This window comes from Phyllosticta capitalensis (genome assembly GCF_038381095.1).
Source record: "Phyllosticta capitalensis strain CBS 128856 chromosome Unknown BKA78scaffold_7, whole genome shotgun sequence".
Classification (NCBI taxonomy): Eukaryota; Fungi; Ascomycota; class Dothideomycetes; order Botryosphaeriales; family Phyllostictaceae; genus Phyllosticta; species Phyllosticta capitalensis.
In genome coordinates, this window is record NW_027117445.1 from 1,559,527 (window position 1) to 1,584,404 (window position 24,878).

General features: G+C 55.5%; 8 protein-coding genes across 8 annotated transcripts; 4 read left to right on the forward strand and 4 right to left on the reverse strand.

Annotated features, from left to right (window-relative positions):
- Positions 1 to 29: 29 nt before the first annotated feature.
- Positions 30 to 1,825, reverse strand: BKA78DRAFT_168303 (glycosyl hydrolase family 61-domain-containing protein). Its single transcript, XM_066883199.1, has 4 exons — positions 1,571 to 1,825; positions 1,299 to 1,515; positions 1,120 to 1,206; positions 30 to 1,066 (listed from the first exon to the last, which is right to left on the reverse strand). The coding sequence occupies exons 1-4, from the start codon at positions 1,690 to 1,692 to the stop codon at positions 527 to 529; spliced, it is 966 nt and encodes a 321-aa protein (XP_066742820.1). The 5' UTR covers positions 1,693 to 1,825; the 3' UTR covers positions 30 to 526.
- Positions 1,826 to 2,664: 839 nt separating this feature from the next.
- Positions 2,665 to 3,618, reverse strand: BKA78DRAFT_332419 (uncharacterized protein; the record flags this gene model as incomplete). The annotated part of the gene is made up of 1 exon (XM_066889981.1): positions 2,665 to 3,618. One exon carries the CDS (start codon positions 3,616 to 3,618, stop codon positions 2,665 to 2,667), a length of 954 nt encoding a protein of 317 aa, XP_066742821.1.
- A 1,159-nt stretch (positions 3,619 to 4,777) lies between these two features.
- Positions 4,778 to 6,212, forward strand: BKA78DRAFT_319232 (uncharacterized protein). Its single transcript, XM_066888841.1, has one exon. It carries the CDS (start codon positions 4,965 to 4,967, stop codon positions 6,144 to 6,146), a length of 1,182 nt encoding a protein of 393 aa, XP_066742822.1. The 5' UTR covers positions 4,778 to 4,964; the 3' UTR covers positions 6,147 to 6,212.
- A 3,047-nt stretch (positions 6,213 to 9,259) lies between these two features.
- On the forward strand, positions 9,260 to 10,358 carry BKA78DRAFT_297291 (BTB/POZ protein; the record flags this gene model as incomplete). Its single annotated transcript, XM_066886746.1, has 3 exons — positions 9,260 to 9,414; positions 9,479 to 9,608; positions 9,660 to 10,358. 3 exons carry the CDS (start codon positions 9,260 to 9,262, stop codon positions 10,356 to 10,358), a joined length of 984 nt encoding a protein of 327 aa, XP_066742823.1.
- Positions 10,359 to 11,044: 686 nt separating this feature from the next.
- On the forward strand, positions 11,045 to 12,369 carry BKA78DRAFT_319237 (uncharacterized protein). Its single transcript, XM_066888842.1, has 3 exons — positions 11,045 to 11,269; positions 11,327 to 12,038; positions 12,098 to 12,369. The coding sequence occupies exons 1-2, from the start codon at positions 11,090 to 11,092 to the stop codon at positions 11,960 to 11,962; spliced, it is 816 nt and encodes a 271-aa protein (XP_066742824.1). The 5' UTR covers positions 11,045 to 11,089; the 3' UTR covers positions 11,963 to 12,038; positions 12,098 to 12,369.
- Positions 12,370 to 14,393: 2,024 nt separating this feature from the next.
- Positions 14,394 to 16,043, reverse strand: BKA78DRAFT_253524 (general substrate transporter; the record flags this gene model as incomplete). The annotated part of the gene is made up of 2 exons (XM_066884830.1): positions 14,394 to 14,715; positions 14,773 to 16,043. 2 exons carry the CDS (start codon positions 16,041 to 16,043, stop codon positions 14,394 to 14,396), a joined length of 1,593 nt encoding a protein of 530 aa, XP_066742825.1.
- A 3,945-nt stretch (positions 16,044 to 19,988) lies between these two features.
- BKA78DRAFT_354472 (uncharacterized protein) lies at positions 19,989 to 21,981 on the reverse strand (the record flags this gene model as incomplete). The annotated part of the gene is made up of 3 exons (XM_066891736.1): positions 19,989 to 20,173; positions 20,224 to 21,506; positions 21,554 to 21,981. The coding sequence occupies 3 exons, from the start codon at positions 21,979 to 21,981 to the stop codon at positions 19,989 to 19,991; spliced, it is 1,896 nt and encodes a 631-aa protein (XP_066742826.1).
- Positions 21,982 to 23,818: 1,837 nt separating this feature from the next.
- Positions 23,819 to 24,341, forward strand: BKA78DRAFT_381262 (uncharacterized protein; the record flags this gene model as incomplete). Its single annotated transcript, XM_066892995.1, has 2 exons — positions 23,819 to 23,881; positions 23,936 to 24,341. 2 exons carry the CDS (start codon positions 23,819 to 23,821, stop codon positions 24,164 to 24,166), a joined length of 294 nt encoding a protein of 97 aa, XP_066742827.1. The 3' UTR covers positions 24,167 to 24,341.
- Positions 24,342 to 24,878: the final 537 nt, after the last annotated feature.

Below are 24,878 nucleotides of genomic sequence, written 5' to 3' on the forward strand. Positions count from 1 at the left end.
CGGTTCTCATCATCGCCCTTCTTTCGTCTTGTCATTGCTGGTCATTCTCAAACGGTGCTTTGAATTTTAATATGTCGACCTGTTGAGATGTTTCACTGGAGATGTCTCCACCATATCCTCCTCGAGGAAGCGTCCACTGACAACGGCAATCGACAAACCGTCCATCAGGATCAGGCATTTTCAAACTTTCATGCTACTCTGGTCTGAGATTTCGCACTTTTTCAGCTGTCTCTCCTCCTCTTCTATCAAGCCGTTGTCTTTCGAGTTTCTTTTTTCATGTCGCCTTCGGAAGGCCATCTAGTCCTTCACGCTGGGAGAACACGAGAACTCAACAACTTCCCCAGGTGGTTTAACTGGCCAGGAATCTCACAACGAAATCGTACGCATGTCTCTTGATGCCATCATGACCGTCTGGATACATTCAAAGTCTACAATATATACATCAAGAAGGGACTTTTCTACATGACCTCGACATCCACCAAATCTCAACCCTTCAACGACTTCTCACCCACTCTTCGTCAACCGCTTAGCAGTCGTACTCGTTGTCGTCGGTCGAAGCAGCGTTGGCGGCGGCAGCAGAGGTGGCCTGGGTGGCAGGAGTCGTCCTGGCAACCGTCTGCAGCGTGGTAGGAGTGGCAGCAGCCGGAGTAGAGACAACCGCAGGGGTCGACGCGGCCGGAGTCTCAGCGGCAGGGGTCGAAGCACTGCCAGACGAAGAGCCAGAGGAGCCACCAGCAGCGGACCACAGCGCCGGGCCGGGGACGGTGTAGCTGGAGACGGTGTCGTAGATGTTGAAGATGAGGTCCTTGGCCGTGTAGAGGGCGGTGCCAGCAGTGCCGGCGGGGAGCGACGACGAGCCCGAGCCCGTCACCTTGACGTTGTAGCACTGGGGGTAGTTTTGGGCGCCGTTGGCGGTGCCGCCGTTGTGCAGCGCAATGATTTCGTTGCGGAACACGTAGTTGCCGGCCTTGAGCGCCGACGGGATTGTCGCGACCGTCTTGTTGTCCGAGCGCAGCTTGTCCGTCGCCCAGACTTGCTCGTCGACGCTGCCGCCAGTGATGAGGCCCTGAAAAGTTGTCAGCAAGAGAAGAAGCGGTGGTGGGTTTCCACTCCACTTACGCTTTGGTAGACCTTGGTCCACTTCAGGTCGTCAACAGTAAGCTTGGTGCAGTCTCCAGTCGCGTCGTCACCGCAGGGAGCCATGTACTATATAGTTAGTTATATAGTTAGTTATATAGTTGGTTGTATAGTTGGTTGTATAGTTGGTTGTATAGTTGGTTGTATAGTTGGTTGCGTACTGAAATTATGGGTCCCCTATGTGACTCGGGCCAGCCGCCGTTGCCAGAGTACTGGCCCCAGACAATGTTGAGGTCGGCGCCGGCAGCGGCGGTCATGTACGACGTGGCAGCGGTGGCATTGTCATGGCAGTTCATGCTCGAGCTCGAATAGTCGGTGATGGGGCCCATGGCGTAGCCACCGGCGTGCCATGCCGCAACGTTGGGAGTGGGCGTGACGCTGGGAAACGGTAAGCATATGGTCCGATACTGTCCCCTGATCAAGGAGTTCTTACTAGACGTCGTTGGGGCTCCAGCCCTCGTAAGACTTGCCGCCAGTGCTAATGTCGAGAATGATGCCGTGGGCAGAAACAGAGGCAGCGCCAGCTGCGAGGATAGCAAAAGTCTTGCGAGACATTGTTGGAGTTTGGAATGTGGATTGAAGAGGGAGTGTAGATTCGAAAAGTCAAAAGCAGCAGGCACCAGGCCTTTGTCAAGCAAGAGCGAATGGATGAGAGAGAGTGAGCGAAGAAGAGAAGGACGGTCTTGTTCCAGACAGTAGGGAGCGCTGGTCAGGGCAGCGAAGACATCAAGGCAGACACGATATATATGTGCTATACAGTCGACAGTGCCATTGGTGGCTCGCAGCGGCGCTTCGCCCTACAACCAAGTGGGTCCCCTCAATATGGACTCGGTACTTCTGAGCGCGCCTGGCGAGCAGGAGGTTTTCTATTTCTCCCCCCTTCATCTTTCTCGCTCCGTCTTGGTGGTGGTTGCAGCAGCAAGCCACTCAGGCACCTGGGCGTACGGACGTTGTTCCGTCAATGGGAGCGATCGCCGTCTTGTTAGCGAGGTTTGGCTAGGCGCTGTGGGCAGCACGTCTCTACCCGAAGACATGAAACGGGAACTTTTTCATGCCGCTTGTTTCGCGACACCCGAAAAGGTCGAGCCGAGTCGACTTCGAATGCTTCTCGACAGCCGAGAGAGTCGCTGTGAACTGGCGAAAGGGGAAATTTCGAGAAGCTTTGGTGCAGGGTCAATGTCGACTCGGATGATGTAGACTTGTTGGATGTGAGTGCTCAGTTACACCTGCATCTTTTCTGATTCTTTCGCGAAGAAGTATATCTTGGCATGGCGTCGCTTCGAGGATGATTGTTTGATCTGCTGCAAGTGATTCCTCCACTCAACGGCCTCCCCCAAAGTGCAACCTTTGCCTCCATATTCCATTTGCAAGCCTTGTACCACACGACCATCGTCTGCGCCGGTACTTGGTATACGGCTTCATCTGGCACCAGGATACGCCATCCCACGGCCCGAGCATCCATGGCCACACTCCAACATTCACACCACGTCCGAGCTTTTTCCCTTTCCGATCTCGAAGCCTTTGCTCTTACACAGCCGTGGCCCTCCACTTGTCGTACAACCCCACACCGCCGGCCACGATCCCCAAGGCACCAACCCAAGCATCGCTGATGAAGCCCTCTTCGGTGCTCCAGTGCAGCGTCATGGGGGCCCACGCAAAATTGCTGATCAGTTGCTTCCACCACGCCAGCGCCTTTGCCTTCTTGTCCTCCTCCGAGAGTTGCTCCTCCTCGTCCTCTTTTGCCCATACCCAGCCCAGCCGCACTATCTCGAGCCCAACGTAGGCAGCCCAGAACCGCGAACTCCATACCCACCACCTCGCTACCCGGCGCTTGCCATTCTCCCCCGTCCACCACTCGCCGTTCAACACGCCCTTGTCCGCGAGGTATGCGCCGTTCTCGAGCGCCTGGAATGCCGCGCTGGCAGCCACCTCGCCCCAAACTAGTGCGCGCTGGACATAATCCTTTTTCTTTTTCCCGCTGTCTTCCAGCCACACGCCGCGCGCCCATGTATAGATGTCCAGGAGGGCCCACAGGCGCACAAAGACGCGAAAGTCGCTGACCACGCCGCTAAGCTTGGTCATGGAATCGGTGGCGCGGCTCAAGCGAACCAAGCGCGAGGATGGCGGCAGCGTCGCAATGAGCGTCTCGCCGGGCAGCAGGGCGCCCGTTGCCTTGATGGCCAGCGCCGCCGCGAAGCGCTCGAGCCGCGCCGACACATAGGTTCGCGTGTGCGCGGCGACGAATGTCAGCGTGTAGGAGAGCGTGCAGAGCAGCGAGTCGGTGCCCGAGGGCGTCGAGAGGAGCCGCGAGAGTCGCAGGAGGAGCACATCCGTCGTTGTGAGTAGCCGCCGCACTTGGGATGCTCGAGCCTTTGATGCCGCTGTCGCAGGCGCTTTTTCACTTGACGTCGACACGGGCGCCGGTTCTGGTGCTGATGAAGGCGCAGGCGGTGCGGCGGCGGCGGCGTCGTCTGCTGCCATGATAAGGTCCGGTCCGCTCCTGTGGTGTCGTTTCTGCGCAGGCCAAAGGATATGTACAATACAAAAGAAGATATTACAAGATTAGTCGGTCGTCCAGGGTCTCGATCGATCCTCTATATGCAGGAGTCGGAGAAGCAAAAAGACATGTTTACAGAAACAAAGCGAAGATCTTGGTAGCATGTCATGGCGAGCATGTGGACTGCCCAGCTGGCATGCTCCCGATAAGCCGAGGTCTTGCAGATGCCGGGGACGACGGGATGATGCCGAAGTGCTCGCATATCTAATCAATCGCCGCTCGGAGATGGTCTCGGGCATGTCAACGCTGATGCCACAACAACAGAACAACGTCCTCGAACGAAGCGGTCAAGCTTCAACGTTGCTGATTCGTCAAAACAATGTACTATTCTCGATTGGATCGAATGCATACCCAACCAACACCATGATTCGGCGGATTCGAAGATGTGGGGGCAGATTGGTCTCCCAATTCGCTTCTAGGTTGCACAATGCGTACCCATCGGACCATGATTTCAACGACGTTCCCAATATCCTTCTGGAAGACACCGTGATGTAGCTGGACGGCAAAGTACTTGGTATCTTGTGCTGCAGATTTGCATCTCCGATTGGATCGCGACTCAAGCGATGCAAAGAAGAGGAAAATGACGGCAGACCCTTTTCCCTACCGACGACTTGAGCCCGACGAAATTCGCATAATCCAAGTGCTGCCTCTGGCTTCAAATCCAAAAGAAAGATCAGAAGTGTGCTGTAATCTGAAACACATCGAACTTACCGACAAAGCGCAGTACAGCGCTCTCTCATACGTCTGGGGCGACGCGCAAAACACAAAGCCCATCACCGTAGACGGGCAGCGTAAATACGTCACAGCCAACCTAGAGACCGCGCTACGCCGGCTGGCCAGCAACCTGAGCAAGAGCGAGGATGAACGTTTGGATCTCTGGGTCGACGCCATATGCATCGACCAAGCAAACACGGACGAAAAGACGCTGCAAGTGTCGATGATGGACCAGATTTTCAACAAGGCAACGCGCACAATCCTCTGGCTGGGTCCCTCGAGCCGCGACTGCGGCCTCGCCGTCGAATGTCTGCGCTGGCTGAGCGAGCGCAGGCAGAAGTGCTTCGTCAGCACGTGGAGCCAGGTGCAGTTCAACCCCGAGGCCGACGGGAGGTCTTACACGGGCATCGTACAGCAACGTTTGGAAGAGGTGCTTGCGGTGATTTGCAAGGATGACTCCAAGCGCCTCAAGGCCATAGGAGCGTTCCTCGAACTGCCCTGGTTCCGCCGCGTTTGGGTGCTCCAAGAGGCGGCCTTGTCCAGAGCCGCACTCGTCATGATTGGGGAGTACTCGTTGAACGCAGATGATTTCAATCGCGGCTTCAGCATGCTGTGCGGCGTGCGAGACTATTTGCGCATTGCAGGGACTGGGCGGCAAAGCCTGGCCGTGGCAGACTTCCTGACGAAAAAGTTGGGCAGGGCGACGGCAATCGTCATGTCGAGGGACGCCGTCCAGCTTCGACAGCTGCTTCATCTTCTGGCGAATCCCGATGCTCCCCTGGAGGCGTCGGACGAGCGCGATTTTGTCTTTGGTATGCTGGGTCTGGCGACGGACGCAAAGAGACTGGGCATACACTCTGATTATTCGAAGAAGTGGGGGCAAATCAGACACGACGTCGCCCGGGCATTCCTGCAACATTACGACAATTTTGAGGTTCTGTCTTTCTGCAAGGCCTCAGACGAGCCGATGTGTCGTTCTGAGAGCTGCACAGTGCCTTCTTGGGCACCCAACTGGTGTCCCCAATATCTTGCACGACCGCTAAGTGTCAATCCCGGGTTTCGACGGACAAGGGGAGAGTTTGGCAGAAAGGCCTATAGTGCTTCGGGCTATGTACCGAGAAAGCGCGTCAAGGAAGAGCAATTTCTACCCGGTGGAGTCGTCTCGCTCACCGCAGTGCGTATCGACGTGGTCGAGCTGCTGGGACGGCGGCTATCACATCCATCCCCGGACGCGTACGGCGAGGTCAGTAAGATGACGGCTTCGCTTGCTGCTTGGCTCAACGATATGAAAGCACTCCTGCCAGACGTCAATGAGTGCTACAAAACAAACGACGAGGTCGTTGCCGCTCGATGGCGAACGCCCATCGCGGACCGCGGGCTCGTCTACAACTACGAGATGGTGAGAGCAGATCCGCTGCTACGGAACGGGTATGATGACTTGATCAGCGATCATGCTCGGCGGAAGAACAGTCGCAATGCTGTGCGCTACGCCGACATTGCTCGGTACAAGCTGCAGGGGCGAATACCGTTCAGAACTTGTAGGGGCATGATTGGTATTGGGCCGGAGGAGATGAGGCAGGGAGACTGTGTGTGGATTATCATGGGCGCAGACTTGCCGTTTGTGCTGCGGCCTGTAGACGGACGTTGGAGCGTCGTTGGCGAGGCGTACGTTCATGGTGTCATGGATGGAGAGGCGATGGAGATGGGCTTGGAGAAGGAAGTGATTCACCTGGTCTAGCTCTTAGCAACAACCTCCCGTTGCGGACGTCTCGTCGTATCGCATGCAAAGTGACGGACTCACCGTAGAACATGGACGCTGTCAAGCACAGTCGATTGGAGCCATTGTGCACCCAAAGCCGTCTGATTGAGAGGCGAGCCTTGCTGTCCCATGTTTCAAAAGAAACCAGCCGGTCGATGATGTGAACTCAAGGCGTTTGAGTCTATTTGCTCTGCGAAAACTCCACCGAAGTACGGAGCATCTTGCACTGCCTTCTTGCCCTTCACATACAGCACATGATAGCTCCACCAAACCTTCTGTAACAAGTCTTATTATCACTCAAGGTAGATTCCAATTGCGAAGGCGAGATCAGATGCAAAAGGTAGAGCGGTCGTTTCCTGACCTGGCGTTGGAGTGATCGGATGGAAGGCTGGCCGGGTCGGCGTCTGAAAGCAGTGTCGACGAATCTCCGCCTTGCGCCTTATGCCGCCGCGTCTTTGTGTAGAGGATGACTCGTCAGCAAAATCGAGAGTGATTCAAGCTGCCGAATGGCTGCGTAGTGCTGGGTGTCGATTTGACGTTGCGGTGGTGGTCGCGCTGTGCCCGGATTGCTGGGTGCTGGTGCGGACGACGTCACTGCGCGATTACTGCATCACCGACAAGTGTCATTGAATTCCCTTGAGACATGAGGTATCTGAGCATATTACAGATCAGTAATGGTGAGTTGGAGCTTGAGGACTTGTTTGTGGGGGGCAGCCCTGAGCAGTGTCGACAGCGGGTGCTGGTCGGCCATCAAGTCATCAACACCAAATCTTCGCCGTGATGCTACTTTCTCTGCTGAATAATCGAATTCGATGGAAGAAGATTTAGTTTGCAAGCCAGAAGAGTCCGCGAGCAGGTCAGGAAGGGGCGACGCCGAATCGGGGCATGCCTGCCAGCGAGCGCCGGTGGCCACCGCGCACCCGCCGTGATCTGGCAGCCGTCGCCCATCACGACTTCCCGATTGAGCGCTCCTGCCTCGCTGCCTCGAGTGATCTGGCGCCGCCCCGAGTGATCTGGCGCCGCTCCGAGTGATCTGATGCCGCCCGCGTAGGTACTTAAGGACTTCGACGCCCCGCCCCAAACCTTCTCCCCTTTTCTTCTTCCATCCTTCTTCGACAACCACCACAGTGGGCCCAGAGGTGCCTTGGGCGAACGACCTGACTTCAGCAGTTTGGGGGGTCGTTGTGCACTTCATTCTTTTTCCCTCGCCGATGCGCCCTCAATGAGACCAGCCTCAACAGTTGCGAGTTCATACATGTGGAGAAAGCCTTCGCACCAACTCTGGTCTTGTCGCGGTCACCAAGTTGACACCTCTCCACTCCGTGGTCGTCGGGAAGTTTACCCTCCTTCCGTGTGTGTCTACTGACTTCGGCTTTGCCGTTCAATGACCCAGGAAAACCCTACTTTTTGAACTCCGAGGAGCGCCTCTGAGGTCACTCACGCGCGACTCACTGTGTCGCCCTTTTAGCACTACCGAGGGCTTGACGCGACCACACTCTTTTTCATTGCCGAGTTCGCTTCACGCGGGCCTTCAAAGAAGAATCGATGCCCTCAATGCTTTGCTCGGTGGAGGCCTCAATCGCCTCTTCTGCTTAACGAGACTTCTTCTCTGTGGCTGCTGGTGGCTTTTTTCGTCTGTACTATTGCGTCTCTCGCCAGACTCTGATCAACAGTAGCCTCGCGTCGCATCTTACCGCAAGTCACGATCTTCGATCGCGAAGCAGGTTGCGTGGGCTGCGGCTCATTGAGAAGTTCCGCGGAGCAGCGCTGTCCAGTGCTTTTGCTTCCTTAGGAAGATGTGGAGAGGTGTGTTTTCCCAACAGCTCAAAGAGACACGGTAACGAGCAATGACCGGCTAGTCTTTGTCCTACGAGTCTTGGTTGTACGCTGATTCGAACGAAAGCAAAAGCTCCCATCGTCACCACCGCCAACGCCAGAGCTTGACACGTTCTTCGCCAGAACAGTGGCCGTCACATCGGAATGATCGCTCCCGGGGAGCAACCAAGCTCAGAGAGCTTTTCAAGCTTGTGGTCTGCTTCCTCGTAGCTGGGGCTGCTTCGGCGCTACATATGTGTTTCCTGCTCGACATATACTACCCTCAGTGTCAGCGCCCTTCTCTGCCGCCCACCTACCACTCGCCAACATGTCAAATCCCTTCTCGCCCAGGCTCCAGTGCCAGATCTCGACTTAAGGTAACGAATCCCTTGCTTTTCCGCTGATGTCTTGCTGACTTGCTGTTAGCCCCACTTTTAACCACTCCCTCCCAGTTGTGTGCTCGTCCTTCAAAGTATCGCCCCGATCCAAACACTCGAAGTCTTCGCCCTTGTACATACAGTCTTTCGTAGACACAGGAGCCCTCCCAAAGACTGCGCGATGGAACGACTCAGAGACCTCAGCTTGCGGCGGGCATCTTCGCTTTCGATGGCCGGCGTCTGGCCTGGCAATTTGGCGCCCAAGGCAGGTCACATCATACTTTCCCGGTGCAGGGAACATACCAATCTTCCCTCGTCTTGCGGTCAGCAGTTGGCGGCCGGCAGAAGCGTCTAGGTATTTCCTGCACACAGCACAGAAGGAATACTCTGGTAGGTGGAAGTCGCTTCGCTGACGGGCGAGGTTAATGGCAAAATTAATGAAAAGAAGGACCCCAGATGAGTTTGAGTGCTGCCAGTACAAGGCGGTGGTAATCTTGCCATTTGACGCGGGAGGCTCAGAATGCCTTTATTGTTAAGATGACTACGCAGAGCTTGAGGAGCTGAGCCAAGTCATGGTTCGACGAATCTGACGTTCATAGCGCTTCAGCCTTTCTTCGCACTAAGGTCACAAGGGGAGCAGGCCTTGTGGGGTCAACAACTCCGGGCAGCTGGTGGAAAAAGGTGATGAAATACAGATGTTGTTCTCGCTGATGCTATCAAAGGTCAATTGAAGTGGCCTTCTCTGCGAAGGGATGTTGTCGTAGCGTTGACTTACCGAAGTAACGCGGATCCCTGGCGCGTGTGGACATCCCGGTAACCTCGTTTAGCCGCGTCGACACGTCAACTCCACATCATTGTCTTCTTGCTTTCCAGCAAACAAACCTATCGACTACGTCAATCATGGCAAATCCCCTTCGAACCGATGATGAACCGCATTCTCATGAATTCCTTACCGAAGCACAACGAATACAGCTCGAAATCCCCGGCAAGATCGTCGCAATCGACCAAGAAGAGCATGCCTTTGTTACCCGACGCTTCCGCCACCAAATGAACAAGTGAAGGCTCAATCAGTGCGCAAACTGGCCAGCAAGTTCTCTGACAAGCACACACGTCTTGCAGATACTATCGCACAGGCCAATTTACGGACCTGATGCTCCGGTTCTCTGACGGCCAAAGATTGCACGTCCACAAAGCATTGGTCTTTGCATATAGCGACGTCTTCGAAAAGGCTTGTTCTGGCCCATTTGTTGTATGTCAATCGGTTGCGCCGTTCAACAGTGCATGCTCACTCTTGCCATAGGAGTCAAGGACGCGGACCATTGAAATATCGCACGAAGATTCCGAAGCGGTCAATTCCATGATTCACTGGATGTATACGGGATCGCAAGCAGCTCCAGGTGGACAGTCGCCTCTGCTTTTTCACATCCGCCTCTACGCGGTAGCCAACTACTACCAAGTCCAATTGCTGCAGAGAGAGATGAAGCAGCGCGTACAGGTCGACGTGAAGGAACAATTGACGAACAACGGTACGGAATTGCCGGCAGCGATTGAGCTGATCTACTCATGCACGCCGGATTCGGACAAACGGTTGCGCGACGCTGTCGTCTTGTTCTGTGCCAGGTACTACAAGCGCTGCGCAAACAGCCCAATTTTCAAGGAGATCGAAGAGCCTGGATTCTGGCGAGCTCTTTGTCAAGCGCGAGAAATGTTTCGCGACAGTGCTGTCATCCAATCATTCGACGAGTATCAGTGTGAAGATTGCGGACTCGCAAGTCTAACTCGCAAAGACGACCGTAGAGAAGATGAACCACTCGGGTGTTGTACCCGTTGTGACATGCGCGTGGTACCGGTGTCATTAAAATCAGGGGTCATCAAGAAGGAATTGCTCGAGGAACCTCCGGAACACCTCATAAGATTGAGAGGGTATGTGGTCCAGCTCCCAGAAAGACGAGATTCAAGGGCCCGAGCTAATGAGCGCACAGTCGCAATTCGGAATTAGACGCCATTGAACGATTTGAGGCTGGAGCCGAATTTGTTGACACGATGGGGCCGGATTGGATATGCTGGCTCTGCGGCAAGAAATAAGTTCTGCGCGGTTGTCTTTCCGGGATTTCCAGTCTGCACCATTCGCAAACGCAGGCAACATCATTCCCCGAGGATGAAAGAGTTTGTCTGTCTCTTCGCTCCCTATGACCTGTGATTAGGAGCCGTCATCATGACCATCCCCTGCCATGAGCATCATCTTCAATCAACCCACCTCCTCCATCCGTTGAGTCGTCGCCGTTGGAATTGGAAAGTAGCGAAGCAGCAGATGGCCGGTCCAAAGCCAGAAATGCCACTACCTCGCCTCTCTCAATGGATTGAATTTCTAATTGCTTTGGCTTTTCAGTGAAGCTGCATCATTAGAAAACCCGTTATCTGCAGCATTGGTGGTTAGGTAAGCAAAGCGCATCCCCCACATCCCCACGAATTTACCTGCTTTAGCGCGAGCTGGAAAGTTTGGATGAATTGGTATCTTGCTTTGCGGGACGCGTCCCTCTGACGCGTGAACAACATCGCCTCTTTCCTTTCTGTATGTGTTCGTTGACCAAATTTTCGCTATCTCCTGTGGACTGATTACTCGACTCATTTACCAACCTCTCCGAACCATGGAAAATGGTCTCTTAGTTTGGGACCAGACGGAGGCGGGTCCCCGAGAACTCGGATTGAGCACGAACCAGTAACTATTCAATGGAAGCATGTGGTCGGTTTTGGGATTGTCTGACGAGAATCGTTGCTAGACTTTTTCAGACCGGCCACTACTCCGACCTGAAACTGCAGTTTCAAGACCGTCGAGTATTGCATGTCCACAAGTCTGTAGTATGCGCGTCCAGCGAGGTGTTCCAATTGGCGTGTTCGGGGGCATTCTCAGTAGGTGAAAGCTTCCCTCACGATTAAACGGCTCATTGCTGACCTTCACTTCAATAGGAAGCGAGGACAGGCGTCATTGAGATTTCTCACGAAGATACCCGGGCGGTCGTTTACATGGTCCTTTGGATGTACACCGGAAAGCCTCGAACAAATGGCATAGTCTTCAACGTCCGCCTTTACGCCGCAACTGATTTCTACCGGGTCCGACGACTGCAGAATCTGCTGCGATGTCTCAAAATGAAGAATTTACTGCAACGTAGCGACAACAACAAAGACGTGCCAGAAGCCATTGAGTTTGTTTTCTTGAACATCCCGGAGTGTCACAGGGACTTGCGCGATACTGCTGTCGAAACCTGCGCCACCTATTTCGATCGTTGCTTTGCAAATCGACACTTCCGGGAGATCGACGAACCAGCATTCTGGGCAGAACTGTATCTGGAGCTCTACGACAATGTTCGCTACTATAATTCAACAAGATACGACGAATGCACGGAGTTCATGATGTGGATGCCACAGTACAACGAGTACGAGTGCACAGATCCGGATTGCCACAAAACATTCCTGGTCAGCGAAATCCTGCAACGATCGAGTCGTTGCGATGATTGCTATGGGGAGCTAATCAAGATTCCCCTCGACGTGAGAAGCAAATGCAGGCGCGAGCGCAAGGACAGGTGGCAAAATCGAAGACGGTGAAGTAGTCGCAGACATCGAGCTCAGGGATTTGTGTGTGCTTTCAATCAGGTCCGTATTGACTTTGATACCTACAGCGGTAAGCAGTATCACTGTTACTCCCAAATCATTTGCAAAACCGACTGACGCGCTTTGTAGTCCAAAGGCTTGAAGTGATGATTACATAGCTTGGTGTCACGACTCAATCAACTTCAGAGAATCAGGGACAACGATTTCAGGAGAAGGTCAGAAATGGGCCGGCCCATTAAATTTTATCGGACGGTTGAAAGTTGATAATTTTAAAAGCATAGTGGGTGACGAAAGAAATTCAACTTGAGCTCAGGTTCAAGTCGTCGCACACTCAGACGTAAGCGCTTGAATGCTCCGTGTAAGTACCTATTGAGAGAAATTTTTCTTTCTCCGTTTGAAGCATTAAGCGGCTCGATACGCCATATCTCTACGTGTTCTGACTTGATGACAGAGATTCCTGTATTAGCAATTTCTTTCGTCAATATCCACATCGCTCGCTCTGCATTTAGTTGTAATGGGGAAACAATGAGCTTTTGTAGTCGGACTCGGAAAGCCGCGCTTTCACCCTCCGCGCAATCTCGCTCGCCTGATCGAGAGTTTGTGCGATGGTCGCGCAAAAGCTGGATAGTCTCATCTATTGACGCGTACGACCGCACATAGGCCGTCGCCTGAACTTTCAACCGATGGTTCATCACCCACACCATCCACACCAACCACACCCTCATCACGCACAAAACCGTCTTCAAAGTTCAACCGACGCGATGAGGCACACCACCGAGTCATACGCACTGCTGACAGCAACAAAGTTCAACCGACCCCTGACCCACCCCCTGCCATCTGCACCCATTTCCCACACCACATCACCACAACACCACCACAGCTTCAAAGTTCAACCGCCCACCACACTCTTCTAACGAATCAAAGCAACCAAATCAGGACAGTCATCGAGCAAGCAAGCCGATGGCCGGCTCGGATAAGCTGCATAAGTGTATCCCTTTCCCCTCTTTCCACCCAGCGGATGGCCTCGCAAACACCCAGACGACCATCGCATCCACTCGACCCCTGACAACGCCGCCCGCCGTGCCCGTCGACCCCTCTCTCCACAACCGCCGCCGCGAGTCGCATCGTCGCCCAGACGACGCTGATCCCTCATCCGCCACACTACTCACTGTCTGCCCTGAGGACCGACCGTCTGCTGTACATACCCAACCGAGCGAGTTGGCTGGCATCATGAGCATCCGTTTGTACTGCACTGCCTCCCTCGACGCCTGCTGCTCGACCGATTCCCATCCCGACCCCGACCCCTGACGGGCATGGCAACCGTTCGACCCCTCTCTCCACAACTTCTCCTCCGCAAGGCCAGCGAGTCACACGCCCACCTACCTATGTTTGCGGAGGCGACGTCGATCCGCTACTGTCTGGCTTGGTCTGGTATGGCCTGAGTTGGAATGTCACGTCACTCACTGTCCGCCGTGTGTCTCTTCAGCCATCCGGTCGACCCTAGACACAAGACACGACACGACACGATTCGATGTACGACACATCCAGCACTGCCTCTTCGGGTGTCCCGCCTGCTGGTCTGCGTAGCGCTCTCCCCCTGCCCGGCCGTCTGGACGCCTGTCTGCTCCGTCCGTCGTCAGTGAAGGCTTGCTGGACAATCCCCCATCTGGCTCCTCTTGCTGTCTACGCGTTCTCCCCACACTCTCGCGGCAAGGACCACGGGGCAGATGCGATCCGATCTGCCACTCACTCTCACTGTTCCGCTCCCTGTCCGTCGACCCTCGTGCATACAGCGCGATGATGCATGTGCGGATAGCACAGCAGCGTCTCACCTCGCTGTCCACCCTACCGGCCGCCTGCGGGAGAAAGACAGGCTGGATGGATGATCGAAACACGCTCTCTGGCGATGTGACAGTCTGTCTGCCGACTATCCAACCGACCCTGCCTACCTGCCTACCTGCCTGTTTCGGGGATTCCTTTGTACGGACACTGTGTTGGATAGCAGAACACGATTTTGGCGAAGCCAATGCCGTGTGGGAAAGCCGGGCGCAGAGCAAGGGGGCAGATGAGTGGGCGGCATGTAGGCAGGGCGAGTATGGGACCGCTTCTGACGTTCGGAGTGGAGGACGTGGTGAGCATTGATGTGCTCGAGAAGAGTGATGAGTAAGGTGGACGAGTGAGCAGGACGAGGGTGAGTAAAAGGGGGCATCGATGGAGCGCAACAGAATTTCGGCGAGCAAAGGACAGTATGGAGAAGACGTTGAAGTAAAAAGGTAGGTTCATTCATTCCTTAGCATATGAGACAAGGTAAGGTTGGTATGAAAGCGTGAACCAAGTAAAAAATCGTAAAATCATCGTCAACATCAACCACATGGCAGTCAAAGAGCGCCCCAACACCAACACAAACAATGTGCCATCACCATCATCATGCCATGGCAGCCTTCTCCGCGCCACTGTCCTCCTCGACGCTGCTTCTCCTCTCCACGCCTAGCTTCTCCTCCTGGTGTTGTGCGATAAACTCCTGTGGCATGGCAATGGGCCGCTTGTTTGCGAAGCGCACCGTGGCCCAGACGCTGGGCGAGTCGCGGAACATGAGGTCCAGCTCTTCGAGGTTGCGGCCCATGGTTTCGGGGTAGAAGAAGTAGATGCTGAGAGGGATGCAGGCGCCGATGACGCAGTATACGATGTAGTAGCGCCAGCCGATGGAGTCGAGGGCGACGGGAGTGACCATGAGGACGACAAAGTTCCTGTGAGATGGTGATCAGTCATTGTCTTTGGTGGAAGGGGTAGGAGGAGGAACTCACCAGAGCCAGTGGTTGGCCGTGGATATGGACGACATGGCGACACGCAGGCGCAGAGGCGCGACCTCGGTGCAGTACAGGTAGTTTGCACCAAGGAAGCCAATGGGCACGAAGAAGTTGAAGAGGTACAGGAAGACACCGCCGGCGATTTGGGCAGGGCGGTTCTCGGCGCCCATGGAACTGCAAATGGCGAGACAGACCATGCACGCGCTCATGCCGGTACCTGAGACGATGAAGCAGGCACGGCGGCCGAAGCGGTCGATACAGAAGAAGGCGACAAAGGCGGCGCAGAATTTCCAGGTCAGCGCGCCGCCGGACAGGATACGCGAGTTCTCAGCCGACATGCCCAGGTTGTTTTGGAACAGGATGGTTGTGTAGACCGAGACGAGGTTGGTGCCGCTCATCTGCTGATAGAATTGCAACAGGATACACAGTCCGAAGCGGTACAGCAGCTTGTCGTCTCCCATTTTCAGGAGGTCGGTCAGCTTGGCAGCGTGCTTAGCCGTCTCCTCGGAGGATATCTCAATGCCTTGGAGTTCCGAATTCACCTCCATCGAGTCGTCGTCGTAGCCACGGACGGCAGAGATGGCGACGCGGGCTTCGGAGACGCGGCCCTTGCGAACCAGCCAGCGCGGCGACTCGGGGAGGAAGTAAATGGCGCTGATGAGGACCAACGAGAAAAAGGCGGAAATCGCAATCGGGGCCCGCCAGGTGACGGGGCCCGTCTTGAAATAAAAGCCAAGGTCAATCCAGGACTCGAGGACATAGCCGAGAATGCAAAAGAGGCCGTCGAGGACGACGTGCCTGCCGCGGCTCTGTGCGTCCGACGTCTCGCTTTGCCATACAGGAACACAAGCAGACAGGTTGCCGACTCCGAATCCCATTATGATGCGACCGACGATGAATTGAGCGAGCGAAAAGGACGAGGCCTCGAGAATTGTGCCAATGAGGGAGCACACACCGGCCATGAAGATTACATGGCGGCGGCCAAACCGGTCTCCAGTATAACTGCACGACAAAGCGCCGACGAGAGCTCCCAACGTAAGAGTAGCGACGACCAGGCCTTGGATGGTGGAGTGGCGGCTCTTCACAGCGCCCGTCGTGTTTGTTGTGTCGATCTCTGGAAAGGTCTTGTTCCAGTCGTCTTCAGTGATGAGACCACCAAGACCGGCCTGGTTGTAGCCAAAGATGACAAAAGCAGGAGCAACGACCAATGCGATCTGGGCGATGCTGAGGGGCTTGCCCTTGAGGCCCATAAAGGTGTGAGCGCCCATTGTGGTGGAAGTGATGGTAGAAAGGGGATCCAGGGAAAGGGACAAGACTAGGGACGGTGGTCAACCTGGGGAAACCATTTTTATAGTTTCTCTGGACGAGGGTCCAGCAAAGGGCGGCGGCATCTGGGGCAGCTTTCGTCGGCAGGATGCAAGCAAGAGCACAGAAGTCAGCGTGATCGCAGCTCAGGCCACGGCGTCCATTCTTGAAGCATCACTGCAGCATCTTGGCGGGCGTCGAAGCAGGACGCCACGCGGGCATTGTCATTGTGGGAGATCGGTGGCTCCTCGGATGGCTTGGAGCCGCATATCCGTCATGTGCGGGCGAGGGAGTGTTGAGAGGGGCGATGACTGATGACTAGTCGGTACGGCGGTGGTTGAAAATGGTGGTCCTGCCAAGCGGGACAAGCTCAGGACAAGACCGCACAAGCTTCGCTCGCAGCAAATCAGCGGGTCCACTGCATTGGCGACGCAGCAGCACAACGTCCTTGGGACACAATTGTTATCGCCCTTTTCTTCACGTCTTCGTTGTTGAATTTCGCTGCCATGTGAAGGAGCCGTTTGGCGCATGAGGCGCACCGGGAAGGATTCTGCTCGACGGGTGCAACCTTGTACCGTGCGTTACTGGTGGCTAAAGTCGTCGTTGTCTTCATGTCATCAGGTGGTCCGACAGAGGGACGAGCAGCGCTCGGGATTCCTGTTCCAGCAGTAGGGTCAGCGGCTCTCCACCGTCAGAGGCATCACGGCGCTGTCAATTGGAAGAAAGGCAGTTGTGGGGCGCTCACTCCGGATTTCACTACGGACCCACTGGCGCACCTGAAGCGGAAATGCTGCCGCCCAGACCACGAAAACCAGACGAAAACCAGTCGGAGAGTTGGAGCGTTCCCATGGGGTAGAAATGCGGAGGAAGGTCGCGGGGATGTCAATTGAAGCGACAAATGACCAGGAGCCCCAGAATTCCCCAGAATCCATCATCTTCATCACCAAAAAGGCCAGGAGCAGTCGACGACGTCAAGCGTTGAAAGAGGCAGGCATGCCGACGTCGGAAGCGGATTTGGTCTGGCCCGCCGACCATGGCTGAGGCTCACCTGCCTGGCAGAATTGGGCAAGGGCCGTCGGCATCCTCTTTCTCATCAATTTCAATAAGGCTCTACGTCACTTGAGCCGCGCGCTTACGCCGTCAATTCGAGCACAACTACCGCCCCTGTCTGCCGGCCACCAGACGACAGTTGACTGCTCAAAAATCAGCTTATACGCACCTCCTTTCGCGACCTTGGCATCACCAAAGCCTCTCTCACTTTTCTCTCGTCTCTCTCCTCTCACTTCTCGATTCCCAGCGCCCCGTCACCCATTGACAAGCAATCCCCGTCGGTCAACTCTCGGCCCGGCCTCTTGCAGCGGCTGGCCGTTGTCCTGCCTTGGCCTGAGCCTTCCCCTTCTCCACCCATCCACCACCAAATATGACAAAATTTTCCTCCGCCGTGACTCCCACTTATTACCATGCCCAAATCCCCAATCCCTTATCTCTTGATTTTTTGGCTTGTTTCGCAATTCCTCGGTCCTCTTCTGCTTGTTGAAAATGTTGACTGTTGAAAAATTCATTGATTGCTGTCGTGCTCCACCGCAATGCAGTGTGCCGGTCTTCCGCCTCGGCCTCGGACTTGTACCAGAGCGCTGGAGTCACCAGTCACCACAACCACGTCGCCAGACTGCTGCGTACAGCTTTACGTGCGAAGCCAAGACGGTGAGCCAACAAGGCGGACTCCATACTTTTGGTTCATCGGCTCCATTGGACCCTCACCGCCAGGGAAACAATTGCAAATTGAAATCCGGCTCCAACGAACTGATGCCGAGCACTGCTGCATCGTCGGGTAGCTTGATCGGCTAGCCACGGTGTGTTCGGTCGGCAACCAGCGGCGTTTCGGTTCGTTTGTGCCCCGTCTCGAGCCACAGCCCGACGGACGGCTCGGGCCGAGTTGTTGGTGCTCCCCGAGTCGCCAGGATTATTGCTGCATGCAAGTCTTACAAAGCCACTTGCTCTCCGTGAGACTGAGGCTGCATCTCGCAGCTTGGCTCTTATCATTCTGCCCTTCTTCATTTCTAATCCGGCCTTGGTTTTGTGACAAGTTTGCTCCGAGCGCTGGCTGACTGTGAAGCGGAGCCATGCGACTCGACCGCCGTTCGTGCAGAGATGACGACGCAGATGGCGCTGGTGGTGGATCCATTGCTTCCAGTCCCATCTATACATATGTATAGAGGCACATGTGAGCATACTGCATCAAGAGTGTAGGTTGATTAGCATTGTCGACGAAGTGATTGGCGCGTCAAGAACATTGTAGAAGCGACGACGGACGGGCCTGGATTTGTGCAATGCATATGCATATTCCATGAACTACCGACAGGAGCTGAGATGTGCATGATGCATCTGATACACCGGTGAGCATGACTACAACAACAAAATTGGAGATAGACATCAACTTTTTTCGGATGGTCAATTCGCTCCCCTTCCATCTGAGCTTGCCCCTGCAGCCGCAATTCGTGACGAGGTGAGACACGCACATCGACTTGTTCGCGCCATCTCGTTTTCCAAACATGTTTGCTCCACCGTTGTGACCACCCAGCATGTATGACTTCAGACTTCAACCACAAGTCCATCCACCAAAGGACAGACTTGTACAGATAATCGAATCGATTTGCTTCTTTTCGTTGCCTTTCCCTCTCCCTGTCGCATGCTGTTCATCTCAACATTTCATTCTCCACGCCATACTCACCACCATCATGAGTTTCTCTTCTCGCTTCATTTTTGAGCCTTCACCACCTTCCTGTTCAGATAACGTTGGCATCGCCACCTCCATGCGCCTTTTTCGCGTTTTCAATCGACCCACAGCATACCGGGCAAGGGGGCAACGAAGACGACAAAAACCACAACAGAGTCCCCAGTCCAGTCGCGCAGAACGACCGAAGCAAACAATCGACAAGGGATGTACGCGTCCTCCGCTCCCGCACCGCACCAGCCCCCTTTTCTCTACATCCATCCGGATGTCCACCAACTCATCCGCATCTTCCTCGCCACCAGGCCCCTTCCGCCCCTTCGCCGTGTGTGGACTGGGCGTTTCGCTTCATAGTTGAACCTAAATACCCGGCACTCCTTAGCCGCCTGATTCAAACAGCTGGCAAAGTCGCCCTCTTCCACCGTCTGGGCCGCTTTTTCGTACCCGCGTCTTTTCCGCGGAGCAAGTGAGGCGAGCGAGGGCAGTCGTTGTGAGGTGGCAATGCTGCGTGAAGGAGGCGCGGGACCGAGAAGACAGATCGATGAGGGGTATTCGTCTTTGTTGACGTAGGCAAAGGTTGATACGACGTCTTACAGGGTCCCCTAGGCTCCGAGGGAGAGAGCTGGCGCTGTATTGGAAAGGTGGTGCGCAGAGGCAGAGAGACAAGCATTGCTTTTGACCTGATGGCCTGCTCAATGAGTGAGCACAGGTCGTGGGGGTCCCCTTTCGTACCTAAACAGTTCCCATCCTTTTTGAAAGACTGGTCGAAAGCAGCGGCCCTTTTTGGGGGAAGAGACAACGACACTGCGATTCTTGAACACTGACGGCCCTTCCACCAGTCACTTGCTCGCTGAAGCTGCCACGCTCGACTTGATCAATCCTCTGTCGCGCGCCTCATCACGCAGCATTCACTTCCCTCGCCTCCGTTTCCTGCTCGTGCTGCGAAGTGATACCCAGGCCAACTGTCGACTCTTCGTCCCTGTTCCTCTCCCTCTCCCCACGACCGCCGCCGCGCCCATACCCCGATCCAACTCTCGCTCGCAGACCTCCTCCCCTCCCCCTTTTCATCCCCGTCCACGCCCTTGCCTCGCTCGCCGCAGCAGTGCGCCGCCTCCCCAGCCCGCGCACCACTTCCCGCGGACACGGCACATCGCCCACGCCCACTCCTACACCTAGGCTAGTTGCCCGCCTTGCCAACCCGAGAGGGAACGGCGGCGGTGGCTGCTCTGACGCCGCCGCGATGGAGCTGGAATCCGAGTTTGGCGACAGGGGTAGCGACGACACGCGCGGCAAAGCGGGCAAAGGCGGGAGGGGAGGCAGTTCCAGATCCAGGGGGAGGGTGGGAAGCAAATTCGACGTCGCCTTATTCGCACCGTCTGCGCCACTGCCACCCCTATCCCGTCTCCCACAACTGCCCCTGCTGCTCCGCCGCCTCGCCGTGTGCCAGCTCGTCGGACTGCCGTTTCCATCGGCGTCGTCACCGGCTTCGCCCATCTCGCCGGCTGACGGCGACGTAGGGCTGTGGACGGACGAGTGCGCCGACCCGCGCCGCATGGCTCTCTTTTCTGCGCGCTTCGCTCGCGCCGCCGCGCGCGCCTCTGCCCTCGCCTCGGCTTTGGCGCTGCGTTTGGGAAGCGCGTCCCTGCGATCACGACGCGCCTTTTGGTAGTGGTAGGCCTTGGGCGTCGGGGTCGATGGAGTCGACGAGGAGAACAGGGGGGGCACGGCGTCCGTGGGCGTCGTGTCTGCCGTTGATGTGGGCGGAGGTTTCCCACGGTCGGGCGTGGAGCGGCCCGTCGTGTCGGTTGCGCTGCTCTCCCGGTCGGTGGCGCTGTCCATTTGCTCGCTGCCAAGCTCGTCGATGAGGCGGGGGAGAGGGACGGCGGGGATGGGTGGGCGTGATGCGAGACGCGGGTCGGGAGGCGGACGGTTATTTGAGAAGGAGCTGAGGGCTTTGTTCATGGCTGCAGACAGGGGGTCTGGAGAGGGAGAGGGGGTGCGCGAGGAGGGAAAGGGGGGCGAGGGGGATGGCGACGGTGAGTGGGAATTGAAGTATGATGGGTCTGCTGAAAGGGTCGGGCTGCCGCTGGGTGAGATGTTGGGTTGTGTGCTAAAGGGACTCGGAGAACGAGAGGAGTTGGGGCACGATCGAGGGGTGATGGATTCGTTGGCAGGAAAGTTCCACGGCATTTGTGAGTGCGGCGGCAGAGGTGGCTCATACGCTGGGGGTGGATCTGTGTATGTAGGAGTGATGAGTCCGCCGTCTCCCCCTGAGGGTCCAACTTCAACATCTTCCTGATGCTCTTCCAAAGCCGCAGGAGCTGCAACATTTTCCGCCGCTGGAGCAGGCATCTGCCCCGATCCCCTTGGTGTCTTGACAGAGTCATCCCCTTCATTTTCCGGAACATCGTCCAGGGCCGGCGACTTTGGTCTGGCTCTTTGGCCAGCAGCGCTAAGCAACACCCTTCGATATGCCTTTGAGTTGACCACTTCGTCGTCAAAGGAGAACTCGGTGGAGCTGACAACAGAGGCCCCGTCACCAAGCACGCTGTCAGCATCCTCCTTGTGTCCCAGCACCGATTCTGGCACGTCGACTTCGGGATGGGCTTTTCGCAGGGCGTTGGCCTCGGCCTCTGACTTGACAACCTCGCCAGACTTGTCGTGCAAAAAGTGGCGCAAATCCGATAGCGATTCCCTGCAACATGTTAGTCTGTTTGACGTTTGACCAACTTCGAGACTTACATTTGCAGCGACTGCAAGAGCAAAGTGATGGCGCCTTGCTGCCCTCGCAGCTTTTGCAACAAGTCATTCATGATTTCCTCCTTCCACAGGTACTTGGCCTTGACCCTCCAGCCAAAGCCACCGCCATCCTTTGCCGATTTGGCGAGCTTGTTGGTCTCATTCTCCAAGCACGACAGCGCAACGGCGCAGCCCGTGACGGCCGTGTCGAAAATTTCGCGCAGCTCGTCGTCAAACTGGTAGCCCTTGGCGTGGTCCTTTTCCAAAAGGCGTTGGACCCGCGACAGCGAGGCCCGCACGACCTCGGTCTCGTTGCAGATGGCGTCAATGGTGGCCGCCGCATCCTTGTACTTGGACCGCAGGTCGTGGAGCTCTTTGCTGACGCTCACGGCTTTACACGACAGGCTGATGACGGCCGCGGCGAACTCCATGGTCCAGACTTTGTTGGGTCGTCGAGATGGCCGGAGAACAGCGGAAACATCAATTGGGATCCAGCCGTGGGTGAGAATTGGCAGAATGGCGAGGAGAACGTGTCAAGCTACTCGATTTGAGCGCTGTCAGATTTCCAAAGAGTTTGTTTGTAGGGTCTTTGTTTTCATTCTTTCTGTGCCAGGCCTCAATCACGGCAACCCCGCGCTTCCCCAGGCCAAGTCCTGCCTTTCCCGTGCGTACGGCGTCTGCCTCGGTCGGGACGGAAAGCTTGTTCATCATGTGCGCCCACCAGCATGTTGGGCCTCCAGCATTGAAGCAGCTGCAGAGGTCTTTGACGGGGAGCGTTTGCAGGGAGAGCTGAACGTGGGTTGGTGTGGTCGACGGGTGGCGCGTGGGGATTTCAGGCTGTCTATCGGCTGTCGCACCGCCACTGCAGGTAGCCACCAACTGCCAGCCATCTCGCTTCAACATCCAACGAACGCTCTTCATTCATCGTCGCGCTGTTTGCCAGTGAGAGATTGAATTCCATTGATGGACAGCATTAACGCGGGATTTCGGAGGAGGACTTGAGATGGACAAGTTGAAAAAATCTGCGCCATGAGCAAAATCACGCCAAAGGCCACGAGAAACTCCATCCAAAAATCCCATGTCGAAAAGCGTCTTTAGAAAAACTCGATTTCTTGGGTGTCACAGAATCCAAGACAAGCCTTTCGGCTCGGGACGACGCAAGTTTCAATGCCTGTGGCTGTTTCCTTCACAGAGCAACCTGCGCCGTTTCATCGCTGTTCCAACATCGTCGACCGTCTCACCACTTTCCGACGACCTGCTGGCATTTGTCAGATCACAATTCCACTGCAAGAAAGGATGGAAAACTTCCGGAGCTATCATAGCCTTTTGTTTAACTCTCAATGCGGCCGTAAATGTTTGGCGTGCATGAACCGTCACGTCATATTGGATCTCTAGAGCGACTCCATTCTGCGTCAACAGTCTCCATCTCTTCCTTTTGAAGAGTGACACACCATCTCCTTCTGATCCCCCTTGCATCTACGTCCTCGCTCATCCAACAGTGAACCGAGGATGGGATACAGGCAGCAAGAATCACCCAAAACTCCCTCTATACCCTCAGTCTTTCTTCACCAGCTGAGCCAACACGAGAGCTTCCATCACATGCAGTGGTGGCGAGCTTGTGGCAGCCTGACTCTCGAATTTTGGTCCTCACTGGCCGAAATGGAAGTCAAAGTTCGCCCGTCATCTCTGTGCCGTCTTCTCTGCTATTACTCCGTCTTGAACGATCTGACATGTTTGCTCTTGTGGGGAGATTTCGTACCACGGCATTGAATCAGAAAAAGATCACACAATCTGACTACTGTGTGGCATTCTCCAACAACCATCCAAACCCCGCTCCTCAAATCACAAGCAGCAGCGCCGATCCTTCCCGATGACCACATGGAACAAATTCCACATCCTTCTCTTCTTCTCCAGCTGTCAGTCCAATCTTCTCATGCGCTAATCTGGAACAAAACACTCGCAGTGACAATGCGAATCCTACAACCCCCCTACACCTGACATGACGGGCGGATGCACGCTGGACAGACTGACAACGACACAAACAGAAGCAAGTGGCTTACGCGTCCGGCGGGCGGCCACGCCAAACCACCATCACGCTCACTCGGTGGTAGAGTGTTGGATGTAGGTATAAAGCAGTCATTGAAGCAGAGGAAGTGCGCAGATCAAAAAAGCTTCCGGTTGAGCCATTCGTTCTGTACCACGCGCTCTCCTAGTTTTGAGTCCCTCTTTCTTCCTGTTCAGGAACTCAACAACAACCTAATCGCAACCATGCGCGCCACACCCCTCCTCATCGCCATCGCCACTCTCCTGTCCCTAACGTTCGCATCTGCGGTTCGTCCAGTCCTCCCCCATCCCCCCCCTCCCCCCAAAGTCTAACATCCACAGCTCCCAACCGCCGAATCCAACATCCCCATCCCCAGCTCCACCCTCCGCACCCACATCCGCGCCGCCTCAACCCCTCCCCCTGCGGCCACGCCCGCCAACGCCGCAGCGACGCCCGCAGCCACGGGCGCCACGTGCTTTGACGACGGCGATTGCATTTTGAGCGTGAGTTTTCGCTTCTTTCTTGGTGTGGTGACGAGCGGTCAAGGGAGGATCATGATGATCCGATGGTGATGACGACGTGGAAGAAGAAGAAGAAGAAGAAGGCGGAGATTGTTGAGCGAGATTATTGGATCAGTGAGTGGCTGACATGGGATGGTGTGAACGACAGGGCGGCAAGTGCATGAAGACGGGGTTGATTTTGGGGTGAGTTTCATTCCCCCTGCCCTTTCTTCCCCTTGTCCTGCACCCCTCCATCCACCCATCCACCACCCACCAACCACCCCTCTAACATCCTTCTCCCCAGCAACTGCGCAGGCAAAGGCAGCGTGTTGGACGGGCTAGCCTAGCCTAGCCTAGCCCTGCCTAGTTCGACGGGCGACCAAAGCAAGCCGAATCCAGCGGCTCAAGAGAGAGAAGGAGGGGTGGGGTAAATCGGGGGTAGCAAGCGAGCGAGTGGGCAGAAGCGTTCAGACGACGACGCCGGCAGTCCGTGGACAGAGGAAACAAAGGTCGACCGAGAAATCGTCAAGTGAGGATGAATAAGGACCAAAAGTCAACACAAAAGGTGGGCATGTCGTCTTAGTCTTACCAATACCAGCTTGTACAGTATACTCCGTCAAACCATCATGTCCTCTCGTCTCGTAGTCTAGTGTCTTACCCGTACGTGTGCAGTGCACCGAGCGAGATTGCTCTGCGTCGCAGACGCACGGGGACAGATAGTATATTGAACTAAGGTAGGCACACTCGTTTGAATGGTGATGTAAAACCCTCGAGGAAAATAAAC